Genomic DNA, 9,762 nt, shown 5'->3' with positions numbered 1-9,762 from the left:
TTAACGCCCAGGCCTGGCCCAGCTCCCGCTTGCGAGACCAAATTCAAACGCAGTTTCCGGCTTTTGGCCACTCTGGACACTCGGGCTGGGACTGATGTTGGCCGGCCCGGTCCTCGGAGAGCCTTGGGAACTCCGTAAAGGCCCAGACTCTGCAAACCCTCCTGCCGGCACGCCGGGTCTACCGCCCACAGACCACGCCCACCCGGAGCCCCGCCCCGGGACGCAGAGCGCACGCCCTGACGTTTCCGTCGGGACCTTGAGTCCTCCAGTCGCCGCCTGCGCGCTGTCCTTCACCGACGCAGACCTTCGGGAAAGCGGTTCGTGTACTTGGAGCATTATTATTATGGTGGTATCCCTGCTTGGCCTTTTAGAGGTTATTTAGGAGGCTCCCCTGCGTTCCGCTCTCCGCCCTCCCATCCAGGCGCGGGCGGCGGCGGGGCCTCGAGCTTCCCGCGTCGCGCAGTGTCTGCCGACCCCTGAGCCCTTGAGGGAGTGCGTGCGGCGGCCGCGCAGTGTCGGTTTATTTGCTGGCCCTGTCGTTAAGAAGTCGGTAACTCGGTGCCGCTTGAGTTTATAACTTGCGGCATGAGCCTAGCCGCCCCTCCCCCACCTCGTTCCGCTTTTATGCAAACTTGATTGTTTAAGGAGGACGAAAGGGGTTTGCATTGTTTTCAGGTTTGTTAGGAGCAATGGATAGAAAAAACAATTTTTTTTTTTTAAGAAAATAGGAACTGCTTTCCAAAGGTGCAGTGTCACGTGGAATTATGGCTCAGGCTTTCTTGTATTTTATCCACCCAGCGCCCTCCCAATTTAGCAAGAGCTACGAGTTGGAGGCGCGCAAATTTCTAAAAGTTTTGGGAGATAATTTGCTTCTTGGGGAAGGGGTGAAAAGTTGCACCCTCTCCTCCCACAGGGGACACCAAAGTAGGCGGCTTAAGGACCCAGGAGTACAGTCTTCGCTGCTGTTTAGTTCTCATTTGGCTACAACTTGACCTGCACAGACAGGTTGGGCAGAGAATCTTGATCCTTTTACTGTGAGCCTGTGTTAATAGAATTGAAGTGTTTTCAGAAAGGATTGGTATTTATTCAGTATTTTCCTGTGTGCTAATAATAAGCACTTTTACATATGAGGATCTTCAGGAAGGTTTTGGAAAATGTGTGTGATGAAAAAATATGCATGGATTTTAAAATCTTTTGCACCAGAGTAAGCTCATACTTTAGTTCTATTTTTCTATGTATTTTTAACATAATTTTTCTATTTCTTGTTTCATCTATCTATCTATCTATCTATCTATCTATCTATCTATCTATATCTATATCTATCTATCTATATATATATATAATTAAATTCATTATTATTATTATTTTAATTTGACCAGAGAGAGGGGACCAGAACCATGGTCAGCCATGTGGGAGTCGACCCCTCAACCTCCATGCCACCTGCCAGGCCCTTCCATGTGTTTTTTCCAAGTTCTCCTTATCTCCATTGAATGCTCACTGCAGCACCAGGAAGTTGGAGCCAGTGTTGTCATGTGGCCGTGAGGACAACTGGCCATGAGGACAATAGGCTTAGGGCGGTTGGGTGGCCTCCTGTGACTTCTTACCAAGTAAGGGCTAGAGCCAAGACTGGGACCCACTTCTTTTCTTCCTGCCAGAGAGCTATGCCTTGAACCACCTCTGATCCACAGGTGCAGGCCTGGACCTGGTGGTCTCCTGTCTGGGCAGAGCGAGAAGAGAGCCATGGAGAAGGACACGGGCCCACTGTAAGTGCCCAACTTGTGGGACAGGGTAGCCAGGAGCTTTCTACCACCATAGTTCCTTTTCCCAGCCATTCCTGGGAGCGCCAGTGTGGGAGGCCAGGGACCTGGGCTTCCGTCCTGGCCCTGCTGGTCACCGGTTTTGTAATTGGTCATCCAACCGCTGCCGGCTCTGTTTTCGTTTGTCCAGTGATAGATTATAGTTGGGTTGGAGACTTCTAGTCCTAAACTATGATAATACTGTTTTTGTTTTGTTTTACTTTATTTTAGGTTTTTGCCATAGGGCACACATAACTGGAGAAAGACAGGGAAAGTGAGAGATCATCCCCCTGAGGGAATGACCACGCTGCAGTCCTTTTTCCACTCTCCTCCTGGGATTTTGGGTGCACACGCATGCACGTGGCGTGATATTCAATCCACCAGGTCCAGGACTCTTACCGCTGTTGGCCATCTGGGAGTCCAGCACCTTTACCTCCATGCACCTGCTGGCCCCGGTAAGGTTTGCTTTTAACACAGAGTTGGTACTGATTTCTCACGCTTGCCTTTTCAGAGTGCCTTTGCATTGGTTTGGCTTTGGCTACGCAGCACTGGTTGCTTCTGGTGGGATCATTGGCTATGCAAAAGCAGGTATGTTTGGTGGTTGCGTAACCTCTTCTAATTTATTTTCTATATTTTTCCACAAAGATTTACTTTACATATCAAAGCTTTTTGCTCAGACTCCATAGTTCTTGACAGTTAATAGATAAACAACTTTCAGAATTTCAGAAAACTGAATTTTGACATAACTTTCAAAATATTTGTTACAATTTTGTGTTTTTTTCCCCTCTGTCGTAACAGAGACAGTATGGTTTGAAATATTTTTTAAAAGAATTATTTATTGAATTTTATTGATTGATTTATTTCAATTTGCACAGAGAGAGAAAGAGGGATGGGGGAGTGAGAAAGCAAGCCACCAGGTCCTGGACTTGAACCATGGTCAGCCATGTGGGAGTGTCCAGCGCCCTAACCACTAAGCCACCTGCTGGCCCTAGTTTGAAATATTTTGAGAAAACAGTTATATAGCAACTGCTCAGACTGTTAAAAAGCAGCCCCCCAGCATACAGTTCACTCGTTAACCTCCCCAGCTCAACTCTGCCTCCCAAGTATTCTGTGGGTTACCAGCTGCTAGCAAAGACCGGGCTCTTTTTCTTCCTTCCTAGTCTTCCTCAAGGTAATCCTCTGGTTGTACCTAGCCTCTTAAAGTCTTCGGGTTTTCCCTGAAAAGTGGGTCCTCAGGGTCTCTGAAGAGCAGTCTTCAGTGAATCAGGTCCGTGGTAGGCCCCTTGGCGTGAGCGCAGGCTCTATCCTCTGCACCTGCCTTTGGGTTATCTGACTAGGCTGAACCAGGCTTCTTATCCGGACACTTATTTTTGCCTGTTTATCTGAAGATAGGCGGGGTGGTAGAAAATTGTTACTGTTCTAAAGATAGGCGGTTGCTGGAAAATTGTTACTGTTCTAAAGATAGGCCCCAGGGGATGGCAGAAAATTGTTACTGTTGTAAAGATAGTGGGGTGGTAGAAAATTGTTACTATCATCGACTGCCATATGTCAGCCTTGACCCTGAAGTGCCATCCGTGGGGTCTTCAAGTGCAAGGAAGTCTCTAGCCTGCGCTGACTTGTTTTGTGAAGTCTCTCCATTAAACTAGGTGGGGGCGAGAGTGAAAACTTGGTTCTGTCCCATCCTTGCCTGCATCCCCACCCCAGTGAACACCAGAATTCTTACTCTCCAAATTTTAAAGAATTATTTATTCCATTTATTTATTATTATTTTTTTCACAAGAGTGTTGCCAGAGAGAGAGAGAGGAAGAAAGCAAGCTGCCAGGTCCAGGACTTGAACAATAGTCGTCCATGTAGGAATTCCAGTGCCTTAAACCACCATACTACCTACTGGCCCCTTCTTTTATAATTTCCATGATTTATCTGCATACAATTTCACCCTTTGATGAGCTGAGCAGGCATTGATAGGAAAAAGGCCTAACTACAGTTCCCTCTGAAGAGAGATCTTAAATAGATGTGCTCGTCATCTGTCCATAGAGGGAAGAGTCCTGTCTGCCAGAGGATAGAGAAGTGGGATGCAAACACTTATTTCTGTTAGTTTTTTTTCCTTTCTCCATATAAGGTGCATGCGTTCACCAGAGAGACAGAAAGTGAGAAATCACCCCTAGGGGGGATGGCCACCCCACAGTCTGTTCTCCAGTCTCCTCTTGGGATCTTGGACACACACACACACACACACACACACACAGTGTGAGTTTTAAGCTACCAAGTCCGGGACTCAAACTGCAGTGGACTACATGGGAGTCCAGTGACATAACCATTTTGCCATCATGCCATCTGCTGGTCCTGGGAACACTGACTCCTTGAAAAACAGCACACACCCCAGAACACTTTCCTGCTTGAGAACGTCTTGGTTATAAACTGTCTTGAGAATTCCCTTTGCAGCTTTCCTCTATAGGGGCGGTGCGTCTGGGGGAGTCTGTTAATGGAGCAGGAACGTAATGGTGTGTGCATTTGCTTCTCCCAGGTAGTGTGCCGTCCCTGGCTGCTGGGCTCCTCTTCGGGGGGCTGGCAGGCCTGGGAGCCTACCAGCTGTCTCAGGACCCGAGGAACGTCTGGGTTTTCCTAGGTACGTCCGTGTCAGTGTGTGTACGGTTACATATCCAGAGTGGGCTCCACAGCAAGGCTTGATCTGGTGGGACGTGACAGCTTCTTTGCATTCTGTGCTTCACTGCTTCTGCCAAGGCTGGGGAAGTTTTAAAATGGGGTAGAACGGAGGGGTAGGATTGTGTAGGCTCCTTTTTATCTTTCAAGTATGGAATAGGAAATGTGAAATTGGTAGTGTGCTTGTACCAGGCCCGTTAGACCCGCCAGAGGTGCTTGAGCATTTCCTAAATGTCATACACTTGTTTTCGATTTGCATCAATATTCCACTTTTCCCTTCGAAGTCACTTACCCTCTTTAGCAGTCACCTGGACACATATGACACAGGCCTGTTCAAGGAGCTTTCTCCTTACACGGGCCAGGAAGGCAGGGCCGAGAGTGCAGCTTTGCAGGTGTCCTGTGAGCTGCAGGCCTGGGGACGACCAGGGGCGGGGAGAGAGCAGCTTATCAGGGTGGCTTTGGGCACGTTTTCACTGGGCTCCACCCATGTGTCTCATACCTCGGAGTGTGAGTATCTCCCTGTCTCCACACCCCTGTGTGAGGACAGACGCAGAACTTGCCGTGACCCGTGTGGAGGGAGAAGAGCCGTGCTAGCAGAGTGGTCTGTGCGGTCGGCCATGGGCTGGGGACAGAGCTGACTGGGATGTGCTGGGGAAGGAGGAAGCAGCCACCCACAGCCGACCCGACAGCTGCCTCCCTCAGGCTCCAGAAGGACTTTCAGACACCCTTTTCCACTCCTCCCCTCTCAGCAAGTGACCTCACGCCTGCCTGTGGGTGGGAGGAACAGCAGCCTTCAGCAGGGGCCCCCTTCCAGCAGGCCACTTCCAGGCGTCCCTGGGCCTGCCTCTGTCCTCCATCGGGGCTTTCTCCCCCACCTCCTCCACAGCTTTGCTCCGCCAGTGATTCTGTTTCTCGGGCGTATTCCCCCTTTAAGGTGCACCTCTCCCGTCGATGTTCCGAAGCGCTCACCTCTCACCCATGTAAAAAACAGAAGGACTTCAGGACCTCGTGTGACCCCACTTCCTGCTTCAGTTGCTTGCCTTTTCCTTCCCCTTCAGAGCCGTTGTTTTTAAGAAAAAATTTTTTTTCAAAGAAATATTTTATTGTTATTTTTAAAATTTGACCAGAGAGAGAGAGAAAAGGAAGGAAGCTGCCAGGTCCTTGACTCAAACCATGATCGGCCATGTGGGAGTCCAGTGCCTTAACCACCACGCCACCTGCCAGCCCCCAGAAAAATGATTTGTAACTGTTTTTGGTCAGAGGGCATGTGTAGTCGCTGGAGAGTGTGCAAGTGAGGAAGAGAGACAGAAAACGCTCCCAGAGGGGGTGCAGTCGCACCGGGATCCTTTCTCCTCCATTGTTCCTTCCTGTCAGGGTTTTGGGCACACACACGTGCTTGGTGCAGTTCGCAGGCTGCTGGGGCCAGGATTCGAACTCTTGTCAGCCATGGGAAATCTATATTTATTTATATTTTTTAAAGAATTATTTAATTTATTCATTCATTTAATTTGACCAGAGAGAGAGACACGCACAGCGAGAGAGAAAGTGAAAGTGAGAAAGCAAGCTATAAGGTCCAGGACTCAAAGCATGAGTCAGCCATGTGGGAGTCCAGCACCTTAACCACCATGCCACCTGCTGGTCCCCAGCTACAGGAGATCTTGTTCCCTTAACTACAGAGCTACAGGACCGGTCCTTTTACGTATAAGCAATCGTATGGATTTCCTTCTCTCACATGTAGCTGACCCACTCTAGCCTCCATTTCTGTCCTCTTTGCCCATGGATACCTGAGGCTGCAGGGGACCTGTATTTCTGTATAAAACCCAACATGCATGTGGATCCAACACCGTAGCTCCGATGCCCCCTGCTGGCCTCATTTGTGTGATTCTTAAGTCTGTCTCATCAGACTCGACACTGTAAAAAAGGCAGAGACAGTTTTTGGGTTTGCTCATGTTCTTTATCACCTGGTGCAGTGCGTGGGACCGTAGGTGTCCTGGACGGTCCCCACTGGGAAGAGCTCACAAGGTGGAGGAAGCACTGCACGGCACTGGGAGGCTGGGAAGGGCCTCGTTTGGCCAGTGTTTGCCCTTAGACCTGTAGGGTGTGGGCTGCCTTGCAGCTTCCCCACACCTGGGAAAGGAGACACAATTATGGGATGGGGACGAGGCTCGAAAGAGAGGCGGGCATTTCTGTTTTTCTCCTGCGTGTGAGATGCAATGATATTGACCCTGTGTCTTTCTCATCAGCTGCATCTGGGACCTTGGCTGGCGTGATGGGAATGAGATTCTACCACTCTGGAAAATTCATGCCTGCCGGTTTAATTGCGGGTGCCAGGTACTTTCCATTCTGTTCTTACCAACCTAGTTTATCGCCGAAGACACTTATCCATTAAAAAACGTACTTATTTCAGTAAACCCCATGCTAGGCCCCAGTTGAAATGACATCATCTATGCACAAACAGGAAGGTCTGCGGAGGGGCAGCCGTGTTCGTGTGGAAGCGCTTTCACCGTGGAGATGGTTCACTTGTACCTCTGTGTTCTGGGCCATCCTGGCTCCCTCCAGGGCAGACGCTTCATTGCAAAGCTGCTCTTACTATAGCTCTCTGACTTTCAGCTGGCTCTGTATTTCAGTTGTGTAACTGTCCTGTTACCGGAATTTTTGCGAGAAGGGATTTTTTTAAATTAACCTGAGGGCACATGCCCTTACCCGAGAGAGAGAGAGAGAGAAGCCATCTCTGGACTATGGCTATCCTGCTAATCCCTTTCCTCCATGCTTTTCACCTCGTCAGGGTTTGGACATGCACACACACCTCCAGCATACTTTTCAAGCCTTAGGGCCGGCCCAGGATTCAAACCATGGCTGACCACGTGGGATGTGGGTCCCTACACACAGGGCCTAACAACTATGCTCTGGGGCCAGGCCCAGAGGGAATTTTGTTTGAATCCTGTTCTCTAATTTTTTATTACAAAAGCTTAATCAAAAAAAATTTTTTTGTAGAAGTTTTTGTCTTAGGGTGCGTGTGCTCACCAGAAAGAGACAGAGATAGTGAGAGGGAAAGTGAGAAATCAATCCGCGGGGGAATGGCCACACCACAGTTCCTTCTCCTTCATTCTCCTGGGATCTTGGGCATGCATGCACATGGGCCTGGTGTGAGTTTCAAGCCACTGGGTCCGGGATTTGAACCACAGTTAGCCATGTGGGAATCTAGTGACTTAACCGCTATGCCACATGCGAGCCTTTCACATTTTTTTTTTAACTTAGTCCTTAACGCAAGAGAACTGTAAAAAACCTGTTTGGGAGAAAGGTCGTCTACCATCTCTGAACACAGGGTACTGCCGTCAAGCGCACTCTTTACACTGTGAGCACCAGCTCAGAGTAGGCCAGGTGAAGGCAGGAGGCCAGGAGGCTGGTGTCCTGCCACTCGTTGCCTGGAGACCACAGGGAGATTTGATCTTTCTCACCTTCAGTTTCTTCATCTCTTCAGGTTATTGGCAGTTGAATTAGGAACTCCAGCTCAAGTGTGCTATTTTTTAAAAAAAATTATTTTAATTAACTTTTTTATTATTATTATTTAATTTGACCAGAGAGACAAAAAGAGAGGGAAAGCAAGAAAGCAAGCCACCAGTCTAGGACTCAAACCATGGTGGGTCATGTGGGAGTCCAGTGCCTCTAACCATCAGGCCACCTTCCTGCCCCTTTTACGTGCTATTTTAAGGCTTCTGTACAAGACTGTCTGCTAGCATGCCTTTTCTTTTTTAAAGAATTATTTTATTTATTTACTTTTTTTTTTTTAATTCGACCAGAGAAGGGTAGAGTGAGAGAGAGAGAGAAAGAGAGGGAAAGTGAGAAAGCAAGTCACCAGCTTCGCGACCTGAACCACAGTTGGCCACGTGGGTGTCCAGCACCCTTAACCACTACACCACCTGCCGGCCCCAGCCTGCTGCTGCTTTGGTTCCTGTGGGGATAAAGGTCACTTGTTCTGTCCTCTCCCTGACCTGTTTTGTTTTCCTTTTGAACAGTTTGCTGATGGTCGCCAAAGTTGGGATTAGTATGTTACGACCCCATCAGTAATGGTCACATCCCCACGTGGGCTCACGAAGAAGGAGACATCTCCAGACTTCCATTGTTTTCAAGGTATTCAGAGAAATAAGGGCAAGCGTTTTTACATTTTCTGACATTTTACTTAAAAACAATAACTGCAACTCGGTGGGGAAAAATCGATCGTGATCATGACAGCTCAAGAGAGATGACAAGGATGTAACCCAGGAGCCGCACGGGGTGACATCGCACGGGGCCCGCAGCCCCATTCCCTGCTGAGAGGACGATGGAAGTAAATCTCTGGGTGGGGTTCCGGACATCGGTTCTTTCACTTGTCTTAGAGCACAGGCATATCCTGGAATTATGCTAAATGTTCATGGAAATAAAGTTGACTATGAACAGTGTTTACTGTGAGGTCTTCATTGTTCAGCTTCGTAGAACTTAGAGTGAGGTGTGGCTAGCAGTGAAGATGCAGAAACTGTGTTTTGTTAATACCGTGTTTAGGAATGACCCATTTTTGATAAGGACTGAGGAAAGTTATTTGATTATACTTTGTATTGAAGCATTTTTTGAAAATGATCTGCGAGGATTTCTAGGATTAGGACTGTGGCAGAAAAGAAGAAAGTGAAAGTTTGGCCAACCTGTTCATCTGTCAATGCAAAGCTAACAGACCCGTCTAGAGCTTGAATTACCTATTTCATCTTGATAGCAGATTGACTACATTTACTGGACACTAGTTTATTTTCACTTTATTTTCTTCAGAATTGAGCATTCACTCAGTTGGCGCTCCCGTGCCCCCTGCTTCACGTTAAGGAAAGGACATTGGCCACGGATCTCCACCCTGACCTGTGTGGGCCGAGTTTAGAGTCTTAACTGCAGCAGTTTATGGATTCTCTCAGGCTCCTTGGAAGTGGTCCTGTTTCCTCATCCTTTGTTCTTTGACACAGATTCACAGTTCACCATCCTTGTCACCCCCCAGAATGGTTACAGATTGACAGGGCCATTTTTTTGTTTTTCTTTGGAGAGGTTTTTGCTATAGGGCGCATGAGCTCACCAGAAAGACAGAGACAGAGAGAGAGAGACAGAAAATGAGAAATCACCCCCCAGGGGGGATGGCCACACCACAATCCCTTCTCCTCCAGTCTCCTTGGGCTGTTGGGCATGCACGCACATGCACCCGGCGTGAGTTTAAGCCACTGGGTCTGGAACTTGAAACGTGGTCAGCTACATGGGAGTCCAGTGACATAGCTATTGCGCTAACTGCTGGTCC

General features: G+C 48.4%; 1 protein-coding gene across 1 annotated transcript; it reads left to right on the top strand.

Annotated features, from left to right (window-relative positions):
* The first annotated feature begins 201 nt into the window (after window positions 1-201).
* On the top strand, window positions 202-8,896 carry TMEM14C (transmembrane protein 14C). The gene is made up of 6 exons (XM_006141201.3): window positions 202-317; window positions 1,689-1,763; window positions 2,308-2,384; window positions 4,321-4,422; window positions 6,701-6,788; window positions 8,474-8,896. The coding sequence occupies exons 2-6, from the start codon at window positions 1,741-1,743 to the stop codon at window positions 8,523-8,525; spliced, it is 342 nt and encodes a 113-aa protein (XP_006141263.1). The 5' UTR covers window positions 202-317; window positions 1,689-1,740; the 3' UTR covers window positions 8,526-8,896.
* The last annotated feature ends 866 nt before the right edge of the window (window positions 8,897-9,762 follow it).

This window comes from Tupaia chinensis, unplaced genomic scaffold, assembly GCF_000334495.1.
Source record: "Tupaia chinensis unplaced genomic scaffold, TupChi_1.0 Scaffold000048_1, whole genome shotgun sequence".
NCBI lineage: Eukaryota > Metazoa > Chordata > Mammalia > Scandentia > Tupaiidae > Tupaia > Tupaia belangeri.
Note: the sequence above shows the minus strand (reverse complement) of the source record. Positions and strands in the feature narration are given on the sequence as shown.